We start from the raw sequence: 25,211 nt of genomic DNA on the forward strand, positions 1-25,211 counted from the left end.
GTAGTGGTGGTAGTTGTTGGCAGCAGGCAGCAGGTTAGCAGCAGTAAAGGTGGCTGCAACTGCAGCTGTTGGGGCAGCGTCACCAGGCGATCTCCAGTGATCACTAGCAGTGTTGGCTTCAGTTGCATCCAGGACAATGGTTTCTTCAGTGGCAGCAGCATCCAGAAAGAAGACCTCCAGGAGATCTCAGGCTGGCAGCAGAGGAATCAGAGGCAGCAGCCATGGCGATAGCGGTGCAGGCAGCGGTTGATTGACAGGAGACTTCCAGTTCAGTTGCAGTGACCACAGAGGTAGCCTTGGAATTTGCATCTGAGGTAACCAGGCCTTGCCCAGAGAAGAGACGTCCAGGCATGGCAGCGGTGTCTGGGGCAGTGGCTTCCTGCAGCATCCTATATTTACTTTTAAACATGGCTACAGGCAAGTTTAAAAGGTCCCTTGTGACTCATCATATGTCTGTTGGACAGTGCTGCTCTAGACCCACGAATCCTGGAGCAGCAACTGCAGCCAGCAGAGCAGCACTGACAACCCTGTCCTAATGCCTGACTCCCACAGTCTGGAGCAAACCTGGCATGAGCTGTGCCTGTCCTTGTTTAGATACACCAATCTCCACTCTGTCCCAGTCCTGGCCCGCCTCAATGGGAGTCAGACTTCCAGATGAAGCTAAAACCATTGAATTATCCCTTGCCCTGGCAGAGTTTAAACAGGGCAAAGCCAACTAGTTTGGTTAACAACAGTATAAATCTGTTTCTGCCATGAGATTCAGTATTGAAATGGCCTTTCCCTTCATTCTCTTCTGAAAACCATCTTTCTCTGAATGTCTCTTGTGCATTCTTCTTTTTCTGACACTCATTTATTCAGTCACAGACACACACACACACACACACACACACACACACACGAGCACACACACACACTCCATCCAAGAGGCAATTGAGTGTAAGTAGAAAGAGCAATCACTTGGTGACATGAGTAGAGTTGGAGAATGAACTCTTCCTTAGAAGTTATTTGACCTTGGACACATCTCTTAGCTTTTCCACAATCCCTCATTTAGTGTTTTTCTATTTGAAAAATACTATCAAATGTAAGAATTATTTTTATAATATATATTTTTCATCACTTTCATAACAAAAGTCTTATTATAGAAAAAAATTTACAGCAAGGGAGATTTCAGTTCATAAACAAAAGATTCATAATTAAGAAAAACTAAAACTGACACAGGCTGCTTTGGAATACTGTGAGCTCTTCTTCACTGGAAATTCCCCAAGCGCAAGTCAGATGGAGGTCTTCTAGGGACACTGTGGTAAGTGAACCTGGATGTGGGCAAGTTTTAAAACATCCGGATATTCCTGAATTTTCTAGAATCAAAACCCCTAATACATGTGCCACCATTCCTTGTCCTTGTGCCCTCCTCAACCCTCATTAGTCAATCACTCTACTTTCTTGCTAAGTCAAGACGACACCTGATTCTTCTTAACAGAATGTCCAGGCAGGTGTAAGTAAGCAAATGGGCCTGCCATGCAGGTGAAATGATTAGCCCTGCAAAACCGAACTCCAGGCTCCAGAAATGTAGATTATTGACTTGTAAAGGCCCTTGGATTATTGATTAGTTCAACAAATTTCAGACTGTGTAACTCAGAGTTCTAGCAGCTCAGAACTCAGAGGCCAAGATCAAGAGGGCGCTGAGCAGTGGAACTAAGGACTGTTGCCTTCCCTTCAAGTACAGCATGTGCAGGAAACTCTGTGTATTAAGGGGATAAGATCATCTTTGATAAAAAGATTCCAGATTTTTTTTTCTTTTGGAACAGATAAAAGTTTTTCAAATTGCATTTTCTTCAAAAAAAGGTCAACATGTGTGAGAACATGCCTGAGGTGACATAGTCAGCCAGTGACAGGAACCGAACCTGAATGTGGGTTCTTATCTAATTTACAGCCTGATTTCCTTCTGTATTTCAAATGCATAGTGATTAGGATCACAGGTTCTTGTACCAAATTTCCTGAGTTCAAATCTCGGCTCTGCTACTTCCTTAAGCTCAGGATCTTAGGCAAATTTGTGTCTCGGCTTCCTCAATTTCATCATTTATAACATGGGGTTGAGAATGATTGTAATTTCTCACTGGATTGCTTCAGGGACTAAACAACTGGATGCTTGTAGTTCTTAGAACACTAGGGAACAGAGTGGCCTCTCAAAACTGTCACTGTTGTCATCTTTGTCACCATCCGCATTATCATATGGTCATCACAGTCAGGGGCAGATAATACATTTGGCAGGTGGAATGGAAGGAGTCCTGAATGTCCCTAATTTTGAATTCTGAATGTCCCTAATTTTGCCAGACTGTCTCTTGTGCTTTAAGAAGATGGAGAATGTGGGGATTTTCCTATGAGATATTAGAAGTGTCACCAACACTTTGAGTCCATAAGGGGAAGGAGTGAAAACTGCCTTTTTTTTCCTTTTTCTTTCCTTTTATTTGTGCTTGTTGATTTTGTTTATTTTTAGGATCCACTACAATTTAAGTGCTGCATTAGGCATCGGCAGCACTGTCATCTTTTTTTGCCCTGTGTCTGCAGATAGGTCACCTCATTCCCCATTCAAGAAGGGGCTTAGGGAGGCTAAGTAACTTTTCAGAGTTCCTTTGTATCTTTTGCTTTTACCTATTCGCATTTGGAAGTTAATGTTGTTATTTAAAATAAACAGCTCCTGAGTATTTCTCTAAGAACAGACCCAAAGAGCTGAATTCGCTTTTTGTTCACAGTTTTAATTCTCTTTTTCAATTTCTGACGATGTGCATATTACCCAGAGGGATGGCAGTTGAGCGAATCATGGAAAATTCTTTCCTCTGAGGTGGCAAAAAACATGATGCCTAGGAGGTTTGAATATTTAGTGATCTCAGAGGTAAAACATGATCGCAAGTCACCATATAATTCAACATAACCAAAATGTCTAGGCTTTTAATGGAATTCAATTCAGGTTAACTAGCATTTACTGGGGCTTGATAAAACCAGCTTTTGAGGAGAGAAAATGATGGTTAAGACTTTATTCCTGCTAGCAAGTAGGTAATTCTTTTGGAAAGGTTTGGTGAGGCCCAAACGGGACTTTAGGGTGAAAATTGTTGATACAGATGAAAATATTTCCTTGTGGAATGATTAGGATTAGAAGCTGAAGAATTAAAAGCTGCTTCCCTGAGTCCTGCAAAACTCTTGGCAGGAGTGAAACCCCTTTAGAAGAAATGAAGGTGAAGGGCATTCGACTGTCTGGGTCTCTCTGTCCCCATTCCCTGATGCTTTGAGTGTGCTGTACCCAGCATGGATCTCAAGGAAATTCATTTGTGAGTGTGCTGTCATGGGTCCAAAATCTTCTGAGAAAAGAATTCATTTTATGTTCTCTGTTTCCTAGAATGGCAGGGAGTGTCGGACACCTGCAGCCTCTCTAGGGCCCTTGATCTAATACAAAAGAAGTGAATCGGTATATTTGAAGCAGCCCTGCTCACCTTACCAGAGCCTTGGTCTATCATCTCTAGGGTAAGAAGGCATGGAGGCTGGCCCCAAGTGGGACATACTACTGCCTTCCCTAAATATCCTGCTACTGTAGAGCTGCTTTTGAAACAGGGCCTGCTATTTCCAAGTGACCGAGCAGATCCATCCATTCCTGTTGCAGGGACAAAGCTTTTCACTCCCAGTTTTTGTAAGTGGAGTAGTCACCACACCAGCTCCTAGAAATGTATGAGGAAGACTTTTTACAATTATAAATGTGTGAGTCATAAGGATTAACCATTTAGGAAATCACTGTGGCTTTCCCATGGGAACATCTAAATGAGATCTTCTATAGTTTGGTCTACCTAGTTTTTTGAGGATGTTTCAGAGGATTGAATGGAAAATAAAAGTTCAAAAATAATGATTACACAAAGTCAGTCCTTTAATATATAGTTATGTAGTATGTTCTATGAGCTCTGCCTCATAAAAATTCATGTTTAGTTTTTTTTGTTTTTTTTTTTCACTCTCTAGTTCAAGAATTCCCTTCTTAGCTAGGAGCGGATTGTGCAAGCCTACAATCCCAGAACTGATATTGAGGCAGGAGAATTGCAAGTTTGAGGCTGGCCTCAGCAATTTAGCAAGACTCTGTCTTAAAATAAAAATAAATAATTAAAAAAGGGCTGGGGATGTAGCTCAGTGGTAAAGCATATCTGGGTTCAATCCCTGGTACCATTAAGGAAAAAAAAAAAGCTTTAATTGTTTTCTCACCAGACACAATTGTCCATCCAGGCTAAATTCTCAAGGGCTGCCTCTTCCCTGAAGACTTCTTGATTTTTCCAGCTCAGACCATTGTGTTTTTTTTTTCTTTTCTGAATACCCATAGCACTTAAGGAAAGTAAGCAGTGATATGAACTCAGAATATGACTTTATAATAGGACCTGTAATAGCATAAACTTTTGATTCCTAATAACAAAACTATTTAACTTAATATAAAGGGATGCTGAGAGTTAAGTCTCTTTTCCTTCTCTATTTATAAGTAAAAAAAAGAGCTAACATTCATTGATCCTTTAAATGTATTCAACAATTTGCTAAGCATTTTTCATGCATAAATTTATTTAATCCTGACAACAGCTCTCAGAGGCACATACTAAATTGTCTACACCTCACAGATGAAAAGTTGTGCTGCTACTCAGCCAAGGGCAGTCAACACAGAGTCAGGCCAGGATTTGAACTCAGCACATTCCAGCTTCAGAGGTTTTTCTCTCAAGTACAATATACTCAAGATATCTAGGTCACTTCTATTTTATCTGGTATTATTTTATTGGTATTATTAAAACCAAACCCAAAGGCCATACTTGGTAGAAATCTGTTTGGGGATTTCAAGATAATTATGTAATAAATATCTGTCTGGAGTTTCATCATGGAATCCTTACAAATGTATCCAGCCTCATTTGGAGATAAGGTCTATAGCTCAGATTTGAGATCTTTTATGAAATGTAGAGCTTGAGCCAAGTGGTGTCCCCTGCTCACCTTTGACTCCCACATCCCCCATCACCCTCAGCCACTTTAACTTGCTAGAAAAGTCTGCCTGGTAACTCACTCTGCCCCGACTCTGGGTTCTCATCAGGCAGTGGGCACCATGATACTTATTATCATATCTCTGTGTTTTGAAAAATAAAAACATTGAGACTTTGAATATTTGAGTCCAGCTAAAGACTGCATGGCCCCTGAATTTTAAGTAGATTTCAGAAACCATTTTAGTGCTGCTTTCCTGTTAAATTGGACTTTTAATTCCATGCTGGGCAGTGGCAAACTGAGAGAATGCCAAGAAATAGGATGAGTTGGGCACAAGATCCCACTTGCCATGAGCCAAAGTTTAGGTAGGATTTGATTTTGTTTGGGGTGGTCTTGAATACCCCTCATTCTTTTTTCAAAGTGTGCAAATGAGAGACACAATAGGAAATAGCCATGTGGAGAATGAGCCCGTGTGTGGGGAATAAGCAGGTGTCCCCTTGTGTCCTTGTGTGCACCTTTGATTACCAGTTTAAGAAGCTTTCTGAGACAATGACAACAAGGACACAGGTTGTCATGTCAACATCTGTGGTTTCTTTACACGTATTTACTGCAGTGTTTTGTTGTGCTTTGGTGCTTTATTCTAGGAGCAAATTAGTAGGGCTGTGCAGGTCCAAGAATATCCCTGGTGGGCAGGCAGTGTGCTCCAAAGCAGAGCCTGGGCTCCCTGCCTTCTCTCTCCTCTCAGCCAGGGTGGAAAGCCAGGCCACTCTTGGCTTTCTCTGTGCACAAAAACAAAGAAAGAGACACCTGCCTGCCATACTTAGAGAATGTTGGGCATGCTGTTCTTGCTGCAGGGTTGGAGAATGCTTAAGAAGGTCTTCTCTTCCCTGGAGAGATAGATTGGGATCAAATTACAGAGAGGTTGGAAATAAGTGGATCCCTGAGTCTCATTTGGACTATAGACTTGTTTGTTTGGCCTTATGGTGTTGTCTTGCGCCATACTGAAAATGCAAATTAGCTGTCAATTTCCTACAATTTTTTTTAATTTTCTGCCTCTAATTTTAACATACTTTGTGCATTTCTAAACATCTAAAAGATTAAGATGTTACAAATAAGGACTTAAGTTTGTACATAGGAGTGCTGAATACACTACACATGTGTAATGAGTGTTATATATGAAAGTGTCTTATAAGTAAGATCATTCTAGCCTAGAATCTTCTTCCATTTCCTTCCCGCCTATTTCACATGTGATACAGGAACATGTGTCACTCAGATATGTTATTACAATATCGCTTCCAAAAATCCTTTTCAGAAGATTGCCTTTCCATGAATTTTAACACAAAATATTCAAAATGTGTTAGTTTACTAACTCTATTTTTGTCCTACATGGGCAACCTCTTTAATATCTACAGAATAGATATTATAAAATTAGAGCTCCTTTGACCAGTATATATACAATATGTGTTACAGCAAAGTTAAATGAAATGCATGTAGCATAAAGGGTAATGAGTAAACTGAAATTTTCTAACACACTTTTTTGTTTTTTTTTTGCTTTTCATACTTGGATTGAACTCGAGGCACTCGACCACTGAGCCACATCCCCAGCCATATTTTGTATTTTATGTAGAAACTGGGTCTCACTGAATTGCTTAGTGCCCCACTTTTGCTGAGACTGGCTTTGAACTCTCAATCCTTCTGCCTCAGCCTCTGGAGCAAGCAGGGATTACAGGCGTACACCACCAGGCCTGGCTAACTTTTTGAAATCAGTAAATTTTGCATTAAAAACAGAGATACTTATCTTCACTTGTAAAACTCAGAAGGTTTTATACCTGCATGTCAATGATGAACTGGAGCTGTCCCTTAATGAGCAAGTATTTATCCTTTGATGGTGATCCTTTCTGTGCCTTAGTGTTCCTCAAGCCAAACCATGAACCAGCCACCATGGTTTAGCTTACTGTGGCTCATCTCTTACACATAATTTGCTTGGCACCTTGGGCATTTGCATTTATTAGAGTAGTTATCAAAGGCCTTCAATTTTCATAGAAAGATATCTAGGTCTTGTCCTGTGGTTCTCAGAACTTTTGGTGATTTTGGCAATGGGAAACATTAACTGAGGCTTAGGTTTTAAAGGTGACTTTAGCTGGTCCTCCCTGGCCCTTCTGGCTTCCAAGCACACATCCACATGAACCCTTGTCATGAGGACACTAGGCAACACAGGTGAGAAGAGTGTGTTCTCAGCAAGAGGCACAGATAATAAACTGAAGGGGAGATAATCTGGACATGCTTCAGAGGCCTGACTGCCCAGGCTTCAGAACCAATTGTATTATAGGGAATGTGAAAGAAAGAAAAGTTAAGGGGCTAAGGTTACTGGCAGATGGTAGGTCTGCTGATGGAGAGAATGAAATAAATGTTAGTAAGACATATTTGGATTGTGACTACCAAAGCAAATAGACTTTGCTCAAATAAGAACCCTCAAGAAGCAGGAATGCATAGCATATTATGTAGCATTTCCCACCAAAATGTTTATTTGTTAAATTAGTATCACGTTTATAAATTAATATGTGTAATAGCTAGCAACAAAAATAGAAGTAAGCCCCTTACTAGATACCAGGCTTTCTTAGAATAGAAAAATCTGTCTCATTAATTAATATATTCCTAGTATGTCAGTGATGCCTAGTACATAGTATGTGCACAATAAATAATTATTCATTTAATTAATTAATTATAGTTAAACAGGAATAATTTAATCTACCCTTATTTTAACTCAATCACTGCAATTTTTTTTCTTATTCAAGCCTTTGCTCTTTGTCTCTACTGCCTACCAGCCCCTGAATTGTAGCCTCTGACACCTACACAATCAAACACATACATCCAAGGAACCAGTTGCATTAGATAGATGCATACAATAATGCATGTGCATTTTTATCTTTAGATGATAAAGATTTCCCCACTTTCAATCTTCAAATGATCTCTATGTTTCATTTGGACCATCTGCTTCTAAATTCCAGGAAATGAGCAATAATCACTTTTAAAGCAAATTTACACAGTATTTTTTCACAGAGAATCATCTGTAGTGTTTCTTAGGGAGCAAATAACCCAATGGATTGTCTTTCGGGGCAACCCTTTTGTCATAACAGAACACCTTTGAGGTCAAGGCTTTCCTATTCAGCTACCACTGCCACCATGAGGGGATTGAAAGTGATCAGCTGTGAGATCTATAGAAGATTTTGTGGGTAATTACATAAGATTTAAGGATTTTACATAAGAAATAAGGATTGCATTCTTTCTATAAAAATAATAAAGGTGTGCACAAGGTGAAAATCAAGTCCCCACTCTAGTTCTATTTCCTTAAGTCCATTCTTTTCCTCAAAGTAACCATAGTTAATTTTTATATGTACCATTTAAATTTTTTTCTATGCATTTATAGCATAGAAGTATATATCTATGAAGACAAGAGTTTTTTTTAAAACCATAAGTGGGATCATGCTAAATATAATGCTAAATAGTTTCTCAAAAGATTGCAGACAGGTGCATCTTGGAGAAGTGCATGTGGGTGCATGTGTATCAGCCTAATCTTTCAATTTCCCCCTGGCACTCTGTCATATGTATGCAACTTAGTTTATTTAAATGTTTTTTAATTCATAGATATTTAGCCTGTTTTCAATTTTCCCTTCTCTGAATAATGCCACAATGAACATCTTTGCCCTTCCTCTCTGTGAAAATATATGAATATTTCTGTAGAAAAAGAAAATCCCTTGAATTAGAATTGCTGGCATAAAATATGGACATGTAAAATTCTAATAGGTACTTCAAATTCATTCTTCCAAAAACTATACCAATTTACTCTTTTGCCAGTAGACTATGTGATTAACTCTTTCCCCACTCTAGGTATTGACATTTTTAAAAAATAATTTCAAATTTTATGCACTCACGGTTATTTTAACTTACATCATGGATTCCCATGAAGTAGAGCTTGGAGTGCTGATGGGAGCTCAGCTCACCATTTCTCCCTGTGTCTAAGCATTGCTCTGTCCTCCTGTTTCAGATGCTCACTACCTCACCTGCAGGATCCAGGAATGTGCAGAGACAACTAGGAGTGGTCCCTTTGCCCGTTCCATTGACATCAGCTCTCTGGTTGTCCAGGACGAATATATCTTCATTCAGGTGAGTACAGATAGTGCAGCCACATAGGAAGAGACTATGTGAGAGAAGCTGGCTGCTGGCTGGGAAATGAGGTTGTGAGGATGTGGGAGTTAGGCCATTATCCCTCCTTCACTGAGGGGCCCAAGCCCCCTTGAACTATTCCAGGCCTCTGATGCAAGACAAAGATATTACATAGCCCAAGGTATTTAAGGGGCCCACTAAAACCCTTGGTTGGATTGACATTTCATGCTAACAGAATTTTCTTGAAATGATTAGGTCTTGGGCTGGGGTTTGAGGTTATTTAAAGTCAAATGTCTAATGGGTTTTGACTTTAAGTAATTTATCAGTGTTGCATTCTATTTCTGTCCAAAGTGACTTGTCAAACTTGGGAATGAAAATCCACAGTACATTTAGCCTCTCTAGGATTTTCTTTCTGGAAAAATCAAGAACTCACTAAATTTCCCCCTCTCTTCCCACTGTTTACTACCCTTGCAAACATCCAAGTCCCAGATCCCATAGAGAAAACCAGGTGGAACTCACAATATCAGACATGCAAAGGAATCTTTGTTTTGTGCTTTGAGTTTTACTATGTACTGAAGGAAGTACAAAGTAGAACAAGAATGAGGGAGAATTACACGTGATGCTCCACCTGATGACTGACACTGTGCATGTGACAGATCAAACCTGGGCCTTGATAACCACCTTGCATTTCTCCATCATTCTCCTCTCAGTTGTTCTGTAAACTATTTCCCACAGGAAACCTGAACTTTGGCAGCTCCCTGTGTTTGCTCAGACGTAAGCATCTGAATGGCTTTCTTTTTCTGTCTCCTGACCTGAAAGTGCAGCCCACACTTTCTCCCCTGAGACTTTCTATGAACTTTCCTCCCTCCTGCCCACTCTTGCAGTGCTGTGGTCTCTCTAGCACACATGCCATTTGGAGCCATTGCTTCCTAAATCGGAATGTATTTGTTTCCTTCTTTCCAAATTGCTTTTTACACTTAGGGCAGGGAGTATTTTACACGACATTTTATTCTTCGCTCTTGGCCCTACCAAGATGTCTTTGCAAATCAGGGTACTCATTGCTCATCGAACACTTGTCATGTAGATAGATTTTTGGTGCAGCAGTTACTCCATCCTACAAATTAGTTGCGTGGATTTTTTTTTTTTTTAAGGTCTAGTAAAATACACAAAAAGTATCCAAACACTCAGAAACCAATTTGAAGGAAGGAATGAAAGCGGAAGTCTGTGTGACTTCAAGGGGAAAAAAAAAATCCCTGTGTCTCAGCTTGATTTAAAAACCAGAATCTCAGGATCATTTCTCTAAATCCTGGCAGATCATTATCACTCTCATTATCTTAATCACAGTTGTTTATTGAACATGTACACTGCAAAATACACAATGCTCTTCACTGCTCCCCAGACTTCTACCTCTGGCCTGTTTCCCTTTGCACCCAGGATTCTCTGCCTGAGCAGTCTCATGGTTTGGATGACTTTCAACTCAGTGAGTCTCATGCACTGTAGACATCAATATCTAATAGCCACCTCAATATCCAAATCTGTATATTCCACAGGAATGTAAAACCAACTTGACCCCCTGACATGATCTTCTACTAGGTCACTCAAAGTAGAAACCCACGAATATGTTGTAAAATTGAGTGAATCCACTGCCTCTGCTGGTTCCACTCAGTTATTTCTCAGATGTTTCTTTTCATTCCATTCCCATTGTTACGGTCCCCATGTGTTATAGTTAGATATGAGGTGTCCCCCGCAAAGCTCATGTGTGAGACAATGCAAGAATGCTCAGAGGTGAAATGATTATGAGAGCTGTAACCTCATCAGTGGATTAATCCACTGATATGGATTAACTAGGTGGTAACTCTAGGCAGGAAGGGTGAGGCAAGAGGAAGTATGTCTGTGCCTTTAGGGTTTCTATTTCATCCCTGGTGAGCAGGAGCTCTCTACTTCCTGATTGCCATATTCTGAGCTGCTTTCCTTGATTGCATACTTCCACCATGATGTTCTGCCTCATCTCAGACCCAGAGACGTGGTTTTGGCCAACCCAGGACTAAACCTCTGAAACTTTGAACCAAAATAACCTTTTCCTCAGGTCTATTGGTTATGGCAATGCAAAGCTGACTAAAATACCACATAAGGCTATTTTCTTATCCTCTTTAGAGAAGTTTTTTTTTTTTAATAGAAGCGCAGGAATGATTTATGAATTTACCAATTTGATTGCCCCTTCCTCAATGCTAAAGCTGTATATAATGATGAACATGGCAGAATTATTTCTGGGAAACATGACTTAAAATTTTAAATCTCCAATATTTGTTTTCCTTGTGTGGTGTGAAGTTTTCAATAACTCTACGGGCAGATAACTAATATTTTAAAAAATAATTCCCCTGAAAAATTTTTATTTCATTTATTATACTGGAAGCAAGTAGAGGTGTTATTTTTTTCAATCAGCATCATTTTCATTTTGTTTAAAAGGGATATGGGGTTCCTTACCTGGTATCTGTGAAGCCCCTGTTCTATGAGCAGTGGTTAGGATAGTGAACGTGAGAAAGTTCTTGCCTTAGTAAAACTAAGTCTAGTGGGGATCAGGGGAAAAAAATACACACACACACACACACACACATACACACAGAGATATGAAAAGCTGTGAAGTGTAATGCTAATCGGGGCATGTTGGGCAGAGCCTGATGACCAGCAGCTCTTGAGCCTGTGGCTTGCCACACTCAGCTGTGTGACCTTGAGCTGCACTTCACTTATCTATAAAAAGAAGATACTTGCAGCACCTCCTTCATAGATTGCCGGGAGGATTTCTTTTGTCACTTACTTTCGAGTGTCCAGCACTCCAAAGATTCTATCATATGAACATTTGCTCTCTATCTCTCTCCTTTACTATTATCTATTTATCTACCCACAGAATATATCCGGTGATGACAAGTGTTGTGGATAAAAATAAATCAGATAGTACAAATGTTGGGGCCCCAAAAGGTCTTGCCATTTTATTAGGAGGACTAAGGAGGCCTTGTCAATTGGGGAACCAGGAATGGGGTAGCAGACGACAGTACAGTCAGCAGGGAGCCAAGTGTGTTGGGCCGGAGCTCCCTTGAGCCCTCATGGGCATGTGGATTGAGCAGTTAGAGATGAGAGGCTGCATTCAAGAGCAAGGGTGGTCCGGGAGGTCATGGCTGACTGTATAAACTGGAAGGTTGGAAGTCATCAAGGGACTTTCGTATAGATAGAAAAGAGAAACAATACCAGCTCTGGGCCCCTGGGGCATCCTGTATGAAGGGTTTGGGGAGATGAGTAGGAGCCAGCAAATGAGACCCTAACTGAGCATTGAGAGATAAGGTCAGAAAGGTGGTGGGGTGCTGGATCCCACAGGCCCTTGAAGCCTGTCTTAAGGACTTCAGGTTTTACTATCAGTAAAATAGGAAAGCAAGGATTAATTATGCCTAAAATAGTGCAAAAAATACACTCCAGGTTTTATTAATTACCAAATAAACACAAATTAAATACTATTATTTGCAACGATCAAATACCCAAGATTGGCATTGAATGAAACAATAGCAGAGGATTGCAGATAAATAGGCACAAATAAGACTAGTTAGCCACTGGTGTTGAATCAGCCCTTCCCTCCTCACAGGTGAGTTTGGCATTTGCGTTGGTAGCTAGGACACCTGTACCTTGGTTCTGTCAGTGTGTGTTTAATGTTCAATTACAAAAACTTTTTCTTTAACTATTATTATACAGTCTGTTCTCTTTGCTTTTCCTGTGTTCCTTTGGTGATGTCGAATATCTGCGTGTTTCTTCTAACTGCTTCACTTTAAGAACCAAATGTATAACATACTGAATCTTCTATTTTTGTACATCTATTGATTTCCTCCTGTGAGCAATCAGACAATTAGTGTGTTTCCTTCCCTCTGTTTAATTCTTCTACTACCCAGTTTTGACTGACGGTATTATTTCCTGGTGCTTGCCTTACTATCTTAAAATATAATTCTTTTAGACCTAAATATTTTATGAAGCATTGCTGAAGAAAGGTGAAAAAACATCATGAACCTTTGTGACCTCCGCCCTGCTCCCTTCTCCATCAGCTAAGACATTTAGAGCACGTGCATTCTGCTCTGCCCGTTAGCCCTGCATTTATCTTATATTTTGATCTTAGTTTTACAGATGTGTGTGGGCAACTGTCCCCACCATTTAGCTCTTGGTTGTCTGAAGTTTGTTTGTCCTTTAGTAATGTCTTCAGGGCTAGCTAACCCTTGAATATTGGGAAGGTGTTTAGCCCTCTATGCCTGCATATAATTTCTCAGGGGCTAAAATTGACGTGCTATTTTTTACTGTGAGAACGTGGCTCCATTAACTTCCTGAAAGTTACAGTGTCAGGCCAGTCTGAGATTTTCTTCTTTAGATGTCTTGTTCTGTCTTTTCTTTTTGAGGGGGTGTTGGTGTGTGGGGGGAGGTGTTGCTATTTTCGTTACTTTTGATAACAAAAAGTCCTTTCCCCTCTATATTTGAATGCCAGTTTCTTATTAGTGTGTACCTTGTGCTTGGCATCCTGTGTTATTACTTCTGCTAGGAACATGAGTCTGTCATTCAGTAGATTATTTCTCCTTCTTTTTTAATTTCTCAAAATTTCCTGTGACATCTCTTGAAACATGTTTTATTTCAGTTTCATTGTGTTGGTGCTCTTCATTCAGAACCCAGAATGTATAAGAGACAAGAAAGACAAAAAGAGAGACATTATTTCATTCCATCCCCAATTTGAGAAAACTGACCGAAACGAGATAAAAATAGTCCTTGAATGAGTGTTCGGACATGTTCAGGCTGCTTGCTTTTGACTTCTTTTTCTGTTTTAACTTCCTTCCTGACATTTGCCAGCTTTTATTTTATCTTGTATCCCTTCCTGTTGTCTCAATATATCTTCCCTGGGTTCATGTATTTCTGTTTTAAACTCTTATAGGCAGTCCCCCGATACAGGTGATTTTTAACTGTAGCAATGTGGAACAGTTTTCATTTGCTCTGAAGAATTGCATTTTGTTCTATGTCTGCTATTGTTTTTGTTTTTGTTTTTTTATGATCCTTCTCTTTTTTTAATTTTTTTTTCCCGAATTTGTTTTTGAGCCTTCTACAATTTATTTATTTATTTATTTGTTTGTTTTTGTTCTCTTTAGATATACATGAAAGTAGACTGTATTTTGACATATTAGGCATACATGGAGTATAACTTATTCTAATTAGGATCCCATTCTTAAGGATGTACATGATGTGGAGTTACACTGGTTGTGTATTCATAGATGAACTTAGGAAAGTTAGGTGCAGTTCATTCTACTGTCTTTACTATGTCCATCCCCTCACCCTTTCCTTTATTCCCTTTTATCTAATTCAGTGAACTTCTATTCTTCCCTCCCCCTCCCTTTATTCTGTATTAGCATCTGCATATCAGAGAGGACATTTGGTGTTTGGGGATTGGCTTATTTCACTTAGCATGAAGGTCTCTAATTACATTCATTTACCAGCAAAGTCTTAATTTCATTCTTCTTTATGGCTGAGTAATGTTCCATTGTGTACACATATCACATTTTCTTTATCCATTCATCAGTGGAAGGGCTCCTAGCTAGGTTGGTTCCAAAGCTTGGCTACTGACCATGGCTAATTTTTTAATGATCTGATCTCTGCCTTCATATACTGTTTGAGGAGGTCTTTTTGGTGATAGATCATGGCTCTGTCTCTGCTTATCAGTGCCACTCCTTGGTTCTCAGTGCAGTTCCCTGTAACACTGGTATATTTTTCTGAGTTCTTCTCGTAAGTGGGAACCACTTGGAATGTGATCAATATGACTTCTTTTCCACAAATACTGTATTTCTGGATTAAATATTCATTAAGTATAGAGAGTGTATTTCTCCTTTTTGTTTTCCTTATTGCTTTGGAGTGACTTATGAGTGGAAAAAGAGGAAGCACTTGCCTTACTTAGCTTTTATATGTTTATATATTTATATCATGCATGTTCTGAAATATTGCAATAGTTTGCTAACTGATTTCACACCGATCCCCTGCCCAATCACACTGCTGTCTCCAAGGTCATTTAGTTAAAATTCAAATCAATGTTCCTATCTTGAGTGATGGCTCATCCTCTACAGGATGAAATCTAACTCCTTAGCATTGCTTACAAGAACCTCTGCAGTCCAGATCCTGCCAAACCCATCAGCCTCCTGTGGATTCCAAACCCATTGCCGCTTCCCACCTACCTTCCTTGTTTCAATTTACTCTTCAATAAACCTAGTCTTCTCTAGTCTCCTTGCATATAGCATGCCATTTCTTGCCTCCGAGGCCTTTCTTATGTTTCTTTCTGCTTGGGGTGTCCCTTTATCATTTGAGTTTAGGCTGCACCCCTAGCCAGTCTTCTCTGACATCCTCCGTGGGGACTGGATCAAGTTCCAGCACTGACTGACGACTTATCCATTTGTATGAGGTCTCCCCAGCCAGGTGTGTAAAATCTAAGAGGAACAGGACTATGTCTTATTTATCATTGTTTCCCCTGCACTTAGTGTAATGACTGGTACTCAATAAATGTTTGTTGAGCTGAACTGAACTGAGAAGATAAGACACCACCCTTATTTTCAGGGAGCGTAGCTAGTTATCTTTTTCAAGCAAGGAAATCTTGTTTTTGCAGCTAACAATATAAGACAACTTAGGGTAATTGGCAATTGCTCACTGCATAAGAAATGCCCGTGTGTAGAATGTCTCTGTGTTTTTCTATATCTGCCATCCAGGAATTACCCAGTGTATTATTCAGTGCCCTTTTTATATTCATTCATTTAAATATATTAAAATACATTCATCCCAGTGGGGCACACAGACGACTAAACAATTATAATGCATCGTGATGAGAGCTGTATTAGTGGAAGCATGTGTCGCCCTTAGCTGCAGGAAGAAGAGCTCTTCACCCTGCCCTGGTAGGAGGGTCAGCCCGGGAGTCCTAAGGGGTGGCAGTGAGGACAATGGAAACAGGGAAACAAGGGTGTTCTGCACAGAGGGGACGGCATGGATGAGGTGAAGGCAGCAAGAGGGCACCAGGACCTCTCTACCCAAGGAAATCTCTAGTGGTGGGATGACGTGCAGTGGCATAAGCTAGGAATTTTTTCCTGGAGAGGTAAACACTTTCATTAAGTCTGGATAGTTTTTTGTTCCTCTCTTTATGATTGTGAGAAGCTCAGAACTAATTTTGGGGTCAATTTTAGCAACTCTCTGCTTTAAGCTTCCTGGCGTGGGTATTCTTTCTACCTCTTTCTCCTGTACCATTGGTCCATAGTAATCTCTCAGCTAGTATTTTTTTTTTTTATTTTCATTATTGCTCCTTATTTTGTATGTGTCTATTTAAAAAAAATATTTGGGAGCCATCCCAAAGCATTTACTGAAACATTTGTGGGGTTTTATCTTTTGGGAAAGTATGAGTTTTGAAATTTGAAATGATGATCGGGATAGGATTTATGGAGAAGTCAGATTTGTACTTTGGTGATCAGTTTCTGCCTCTACAGAAAGGAAAGGGCAAGATTCTTCATTCTGTTCATTGAAATAAAGCTGATTCAGAAGGTTTGGTCAAAGCTGAAAACTCACAAACCAGCAGAGCACCTTCTCTTCCAGAGTTTAAACACATATACCTCTAACATCAGGGCATCAGGGTGGGTAGCAATCCACTGACCCTGACTTTCAGTCTACAAAGAAAATCATGGGAGAAGCTACATAGGGCACTAAAGCTTGAGATCAGTGTCTCCAGGGAGTGTCTGGAAGGCAGAGCTGGACCCTGGGGATTAAGCATTCCCCTGGAGGGTGCCTTCTGTTCCTCAGGAGTTCAGTTTTGAAAGGGGAACCTTGTAGATGGGGGCTGTCTTCTTTTGTGCCTATGATTGGAGTAGAGTACTATTCAGTCATAAAAAATAATGGAATTCATCATTTGCACTAATGTGGATGTAGCTGGAGATCATTATGTTAAGTGAAAGTACCCAGGCACAGAAAAGCAAGCACTACATGATCTCATTCATAAGTAGAACCTAAAAAAATGATCTTTATGAGAATGTGTGACTATGTCACCGTTAATCCCACTACTACCTATAATTGTAATGCACCCATAAAATCTTTTTTAGAAATGAGAAAGACGTCAGCCACGACTGGTAAATATACTACAATAAATACATCTGACCAAAATATATAAATATATTTGATGACTCTTTTCAAAATATATGAATAATTTTTAAAAAAAAAGATTATTGAACTAAAAATAAAATGGACAAAAGATTTGAAGACTAAATAAATATATAATAGAACATTGATCTCATACACAATGGTGACCAGAGGCTGGAGAGAATAGGGAAGAGGAAACTGTGGAGAGATGGAGTGACGGGAACTAAGTTATAGGTAGATAGGAATAAGAAGTTCTTGTTGCTCTTGCACTGTAAGGTGATATAGTAATAATGTAGTATATGTTCCAAAATGTGGAGGGAAGACTTTGAATATTCTACCATAGAGAAATGACAAATGCTTGAGGAGGCAGATATGGTACTCTGATTTGAACAGCCTACTATACATGCAAACACACACACACACACACACAAACACACACATACACATACATGTATATGTAGTGAAACATCACTTGCTATACCATAAATATGTGTAATTTTTATGTTTTTATGTATGACTTTTAAAACATTTACTTAGTTGTAGATGAACTTAATTTTTATGTTTTTATGTATAACTTTTAAAACATTTACTTAGCTGTAGATGAACACCCAGTATCTTTATTTATTTTTATGTGGTGCTGAGGATCAAACCCAGTGCCTCACACATGTGAGGCAAGCGCTTTACCACTGAGTTACAGCCCCAGCCCCTTTATATATAATTTTTTTAAAATTAGTAAGTTTTGAAAAAATGGATGAGGATGCCTAGGAGGGTGGGTCTGCCATCTTCTTAGGACTTCCTTTAACAGAGCAACTCTGGTTTTATTTGCTCTATCTATTGGGTTTCTTAATACTCTTTCATTTGACAAGAGGATTCTAATGCTAATAAATGTTTGAAAATCGCTGACCTTTTGTAGAACTGCTGGATCCGTGGGTCAGAGGTCAGACTTCTTCATGTGTGGTCACTAAAACCACAAGGAATGCAGGTGATATTCAGGCCTGTGTCTTTTCTCTGAATAATGAATAAGCACAATGTATGTATTTATTATTAATTATTTGCTCATGATGTACCTATGAACATGTCATCATTTATAAGTGTATATGCATTTGACCATATAGTTTAACCAGAAACCTCTAAATAACAATATTCATTAATTCAAATTAATTAAGCTTCTCCTGATGAATATTAATTTTGCATGAAAATCTCATCCCTTCTCATTTGCCCTCTAAAGTTGCCCTCTATGGTTCCCATTTACTGGATATATTAATTTTAATCCTATATGCTGTGTGTGGTAGGAGGGTCTATGAAGTACCCACACAGATCCTGCAATTTAGAGAAGCCCCAAGGATTCTACCTAACCTTTGGTTTTCCTTTTGACAAAGAGGTGCAGGTCCCCATCTTGATGGTTTTGCTTGCAGGGACCTCAAGTTTGATAGCCTGCTGTTGAGCAGGTGAGACTGGAGATGTACAGAAAGCTGTGAAATTTGTTAATCTGTCAGTGCCTCTTCTGTGCAGGGGGTCTGGGGTTTCATGGTGAAATCAAAAGGAGCTAATCCTTCCCAGAAGAGCCTTGTCTTAATGGGAAAGTGTCTGCCTGAAATGCTTCCGTTCCACATGGATAAAAGAGAAATAGGCTTTCCTTTGTAGGGCAGGAGAGCGCACTAAGTGGATTTCTACCTTTTGAACCAAGATGGTTGAAAATCCTACCTTTTCTCCTTTATGGAGTAGCTTTCCTAATGATCCTCCTAGGGAGTAGGTGGTGTCGCAGGAGTTGGGGTGAAACTCCTTCAGCAGTACAATGCCTATCTTGGCTCCTGGGGAGTGTGATGAAGAAACAAGAGCAGGACCTGAGGAAGCCATTACCATAGGTGTGTGTGTCCGAGTTAGATTACAGGGCGCCCAGTTCCCTCCTCTCATGGTGGCACGTGAGATAGCCTCCGTGCAGAAAGCGTTCATTCACTCCTTGAATCAAGTTTCCTTGTGAGTGCAACTCTGCACTACACAAGGGTGTGATGCCAACTTATCCTCATACATTATAAATACAACAGAAAAAAAAAAAGCAGATCCTAATTAAGAAACCCATAAAGTACTCAAGAGGCAGAGAGAATGGCAGTTTGAAGCAAGGAAGGTCATCCTGACTCTGCCAAATCCTTGTCCAATTCCCCCTTTTGTCCTTGTAGCCTCAGCACAGGGAAAGTTTGCTCTCACTTTTTTTGTGTATGTGTGAGCCTTATATTGCCCTGGGAGGAGACACACAGCAGCTTGAATACTCAGGAAAAGAAGTGGTTTTTGTTGTTGTTGTTGTTTGTTTGTTTGTTCTGAACACAGGGTCAGGGCAGGAATTCTAAAAATATACCTGGCCCTTGAGCTTGGAAGACTGCACAGATTCAGGCCCCAGAACCTGTAGTATTGTTTAATCACTCACACTAAATCCGGAACAGGTAGTCTCTCCCTGACCCTTTGCAAACTTTTGCAAAATTGCCAATGGGACGGGTAACCCTGTGCAGATCCATCCAGTACCCAGTGCTGCTTCCAACTCCTAGGAACATTCCATGGATGTAATCAGGAGGGAAGCCCCTTCTCTAATCAGGACTTCTGAGGATGGGGCAATAGCATCCACAAAATGGTTCTAGGATGATTTCAGTGCCACAATGAAGCCAGTTGGCAGCTTGCATACAAATCGCTATTAGTTTTTAAGAGTTCTGTATATAAACATAGAAAACTAGTACTGTTACAGAAAATGTTACTAGCAATTAATGAGTATGCACAGTGGATTAACAGGTATTTGTTTAGCCGTAGAAGTTTGGCAGGTGCAGTAGGAGATGACGGAAGACATTGTCCCTGTTCTCAAAACAGTCTGCACTGCAAGTAGCTCATGTTCTGATGTTGGGGAAAGAGTCCTTAGTTTAAGACGTGGGCTGTAATCTGGGATCTACCACCCACCAACCAGGGAACACTGGACAAATCATGTAGACTCTCAGAGCACTAATTTCTTCATCTCTGTAGAATAGAATCACGCTACTTGCCCTGTGCAAATTGGAAGGTTGTGGCGAGGATCAAGGGAGATAATAATGGCTTTGAAATGCTTTGAAAACTCCAAAGCCCTACAAAATGCAAGAACTAATCCACAAGCAAAAATCAGCCTCAATATTTTGTGCATTCACATCCTCTTTTAAGCATTTTTATAAGCCTGTCACATAAAAGATTACTAAATCTCTGTTCCAAAGTCATTTTTTAATTATTCAAGGCTTCAATTCATAGATTAACGTATGTGCATGATAAAGCCTTCCTACATTGTGCTAGTTATCAAAGAAATCAGCTTCTCATGATCTTTATGGGACTGTAGATATAGAGGAGTTTAATTATCCTTCCAGACTTGTAGCCTTTTGGTCCCCACCTCACCTGGATATTGGTACTTCATTTAAGATTCTGATTTATGCACCATCCTGGGAGGTCTATAGAGAAGTCTCTGTGGTGTGGCTACTGTATCCCTAATAAATTGTTATCTTTCTGAAAGAAAAAAGCCCTGAGGCAGAAATTAATCAAGTGTAATTATTCAAAGAAAAACTATTGGGGAATATTTTTAAATGATGTTAATTTGTTCTTAATGGGAGAGATTTCGAATGTTAAATAAATATCAATTTCATCATTAGGGACACAATTACAACACAGAAGTTGAAAGGAAAATGAAAGCATTATAGAGACAATCTTTAAAAGAAATCCAATAAAGACATCTTCAGGTGTGCATTCTTCCAACACTTTCAGAATCTTAAAACCTTTTCAACAGCCATACAAATAGAGATTGTTCACATACCATGCTGCTGGGTTGAGTCTCCTATACCTGTGGTGATTTTAGTGGCTTGGTGTTGCTATTAGTATCTGGAATACTTCCATGAATAAATTAGTGAGTTGGTTGTGAAATGATGATGTTTTGTTGACCTTTGTGCACAACATCTCAGGAGTTCCAACTCACATCTTTCCAGCTCACGTTTGCCTCAGAAACTGGCCGTGCTAAGAGGCAGCTGGTGATCATTTGGCCTCAGCTGCACCGCGGATCTCTTGCTCTTTGTTCTGGCCATGATTTATCCCCAATTGGGATTCTCACAGGAGACCCCCCTGGCCATTCTGATGCAGATACAAATTTTGAGGACATCCAGGGCCTCCAGGACATCCTGACCAGTAAGATTAGTGCTCTTCGCTTCCTGTGTCAGGAGGAAAGTTCCAGGCCCCATTCTGTATGTTCTCATGGGCACCTCAGTGTGATGAGCCCCAGGTACTTATAGTAGTAGTTGGTTCAGCAACGCATCCTGGGGATGGCTTCTTCTGCCTCCCCATTTCCTACTTCCTAATTGTGCCACTCTATTCGCGGATATTTTCTTGCAAACAAATAACAAAAATCACCTGTATAAAAGTCCTTGTTTGGGCTCTGTTTGGGGGCAGCTCATCTCAAAGCAAACTTGAAAGACTCAAAAATGCACATCAGTACTAGGGCCACAGTGAACTGTGCAAAAAAAGCAGAGGCATCTGCTTCTCAATCTAAGCAATTGGTTCCCATTCCTCCCATCCTTTCAGAGAGGAGGCTTATTGATCACCCTCTTTTCCCCTGTACCTTTTTACTCATGACTTTCCATCCACCTTTACACATTTAAGACTTATACCCTCCTTAACTAACAGAACAAAACAAAGCAAAACAGAACTCTCTTTGGAGCTCCCCACCACTCTTATCTCTAAATGCCCCATCTTTCATTCACAACCAATTTCTCGAGTGCCATCGGTATCCTTCCCCATCTTCTCATTTCCCTCTCTCTCTAACCCACTTGAGACTGACTTCTGCCTCTGCCACTCCACTGAAATTGCTTTTGCTGAGTTCATCACTGATGTCTTTGAATTATATCCAGACTACGCCTCTCAATAATTAGCTTAGTTGACCTGTCTGCAGCACTCGGATCTCTTGACTGCCCCTCTGTCCCGGAGCACTCTCATCCTGTCATTTCTCTGGCCACGCTACCTCTCCAGGGCTGTCCTGCTGGCCCACGGAGTTGCCTCTTCCTCTGCCCTTCATTTACGCCTGGGTGTTCTCAGTGGTCTTCTTGTTCCTTTTCTCTGTTCGCTTCCCACCCTAAGCAATCCCATTCCATCTCCTCTGGCAATGTCAATTACCATCCACATGCCCGTGACTCTCCTGTGTCTCTTGCTCCTCTCAGCATAATGCAGAGACAGAGAGGCTCCAGGGAGGCTGTTTATTCTCAGGGAGCCCATCAATCCTGTAGACATGGCGATCTCCTCACTCCATTCAGAACTTCACTGTTGCAAGTCCCTAGTAAATTATTAAGACTTGTTTCTTGCTGACAGGTCTAATGAGGCTCCATGCAAGTTACAATACCTGTTGTTTACCAAGCCAGCATAGCAAGGGGTGTTTTCCTTTAATCTCAGAGAATGATTCTGCATTTCATTACAGGATATAAAATTTGTCTTTCTAGTAGTATGTGGACTTTATATTGTTTTCATTTTGTGTTTTACCTCTAATTGGTAATAGCTACATAGAACCTGCATTATTGCGGTTTGGTAGGAAAGCTGCTACTGCTAGTTAGTAGTGTCTCCATGCACCCGAGAGGGAGTCTTGGGTTTAGATATGCTGTGCCATGCATCTTGCAGGAAAAGTAAGTACTGATGGTGTTTAATTATCCAGGAGCCTCATATTGTTAGAAGCAGCCTCTGAGCCCTCATCAGGAAGGAAGATGTATTGTCCAGAGGACCACAAATATTTCTCTTGTCAGCTCAGAGGCTACACAACTCTCAATCTCTTCTACTGTTTGGAAATCTACAATTTTGTCTTTCTAAAATGATGATCCTTCAGAATGTTTTTTCCACCTGGCCACACCACCAATTCTACCCAACCATCAGCAGATTAAAAGAATTTTTATCCCCATAGGGAAAGGTCTGAATTTTTATTTAGTGCTACTAAATAAAATGTCTTAGCACCTGTGCATTTTATTTTATTTAATAAAATTGTGATCTCCATGTGGTAGATATTATCTTCTTTATTTTTCCGTGGAGGAAACCACTTCAGTACTGTTTAGAGTTACCCTTTGTTCTATATCTCAGGAAATGGCAGGGTCGAGGATGTGACTTCAAGGCTGTCTGGGTTCCTAAACAATGACAAAAACGGGCAATGGTCTGCTGCTTATTGTATCTTTTTTCACATGAGTACTGAATTGCGGACACTTTCCAGGATGAGCGTAAGAGCAAAATAGAGGGACATTGCCCAATTTTGGTAGATGGTGAGGCAGGGGAACCTCTTCCACCCCCTGACAAGTGGACTTTTTATCAAGCTCTCTTTCAATTTTGTTTCATATCAGAAACTTTCTGCATCATTAACCCAAGAAAGGTTTAATGGGATTCAATGTAGTGCAGTCATGCCCGTACCTCTGAGAGCTGCCCCTCAGATGCACTGTGAAGATTGACTCAAACACACATCATTGGGGTGCCAGGTGGGGACAGAGGGGCAGCGTGGGTCACTGTCACTATCATCCACATCTCTGCTCTTCTCCAGCTCTTCATCCCTTTTCTTGTATCTCTTTTTACACTTTATCCAATTTCTGTGATACATTTGGGGCAGGAGAGGGGCTCATTTAGAGCCCTATTCCAGGACACAGAGGAGCTCTTGTGACTTGGCTGTGTGTGTTCCCACTCCACTTCCTTGCCATGTCCCTGCTAGTCTGTGACACCCACTCTGCTATACCCAGCTCCCCAGAGAACCTCTTTTCTGGAGCCTCCTCCTATTATAGATAATTATATTGCCATAAAAGCAGCAGCACTGATAATGAAGGCAGTTGGTTGTTGACTGAGAAGTAGACTATTAAGTCCAGTTCTCTTCTCATTGCCATTCTAACTAGGGTATATCTGTCTATTAATTTCGGAGTTTCAGCTTTTAAAATTTTAATCACTCTGCCTGTTAACTCCCTACATAGTTAACGGGGTAAACAAACATATTGGATTTCCGCAAGCTGCTTTTAAGGATTTGACTTTGAAACCCCTCATGGTCAACCCAAATAAGAACTTCTTGACACTCTATAGTAGCAGAGACATTGATTTATCAATCAACTGCCTTTAATTGAGGACCTTCTATATACCCAGAGCTGTGAGAGTTTCAGTGTGAGACAGAAGTACTCTTTGATTGATTGATTGATTGATTGATTGATTTCCTCACTCATTTATCCATTCATTTAATGGTCATTTATTGAGCACTTAATGCTTATGCTCTGTGTGAAGAAAAGGTCCCATGATGGTAAACAGGACTGACAAAGTGGTTCTTCTCATTTTGTGTTCAGTCTTGATGAGGAGATGGAACTCTTTGGTCTGATACCGTCCTTCAGTGGTACTCAGAAACATTGAGTAGTACTCAAAAACAGAAGCTCTAGTCTCTGAGGGACAGACTGCTTTCCGGACTGGGGGAGATCCACAAGGATTTACATGAGGGGTCCATTTGAGGACCAGCCAGAGCTCCAGGCCAAGAGCCGCCTAGGTGGCAGTAGACAGTGTGCCACAGGTAGAAGGGGCAGGTAAGGGGACAGCACTCCCGGGTTTAAGTCTTGGCTCATTCTGCAGTCTTGGGCCATGATCCTTTCCTCCCCAATGCTCAGTTACTTTATTACAGAAGGAAAGGGCTGCATTCAAGAAGGGCTCACAAATCTCCCGTTGTGGACTGAGAACTGCCTTTCAGACACAGTGGCTGAAGGAATTCCAGCAGACACATCCAATCCAGGTGGATGGGAGCCTATTTAGAAGTGAGGGGCTGACTACCTCAGCACCCAGCCAGCCTCTTCATTTCCCTATGGACACTGCTGACCACACCTCTGTAGAACTTAGAGCCCCAGGGAATCCAGCCTGAAAAGAAG

The 25,211-nt window shown here is 40.5% G+C and overlaps 1 protein-coding gene across 1 annotated transcript in view; it reads left to right on the top strand.

Moving 5' to 3' along the window:
* The window catches only part of Sorcs3 (sortilin related VPS10 domain containing receptor 3), a 606,876-nt gene that overhangs the window by 451,300 nt on the left and 130,365 nt on the right, over positions 1 to 25,211 (top strand). Inside the window, exon 7 of the mRNA XM_046450521.2 lies at positions 9,029 to 9,147. Within this exon, the coding sequence (XP_046306477.1) occupies positions 9,029 to 9,147 (119 nt within the window). The remainder of the gene's footprint in view (positions 1 to 9,028; positions 9,148 to 25,211) is intronic.

This window comes from Marmota monax, unplaced genomic scaffold (genome assembly GCF_021218885.2).
Source record: "Marmota monax isolate L192 unplaced genomic scaffold, Marmota_monax_Labrador192_F-V1.1 WCK01_AAM20220418_F8-fsc00004, whole genome shotgun sequence".
Taxonomy (NCBI): Eukaryota; Metazoa; Chordata; class Mammalia; order Rodentia; family Sciuridae; genus Marmota; species Marmota monax.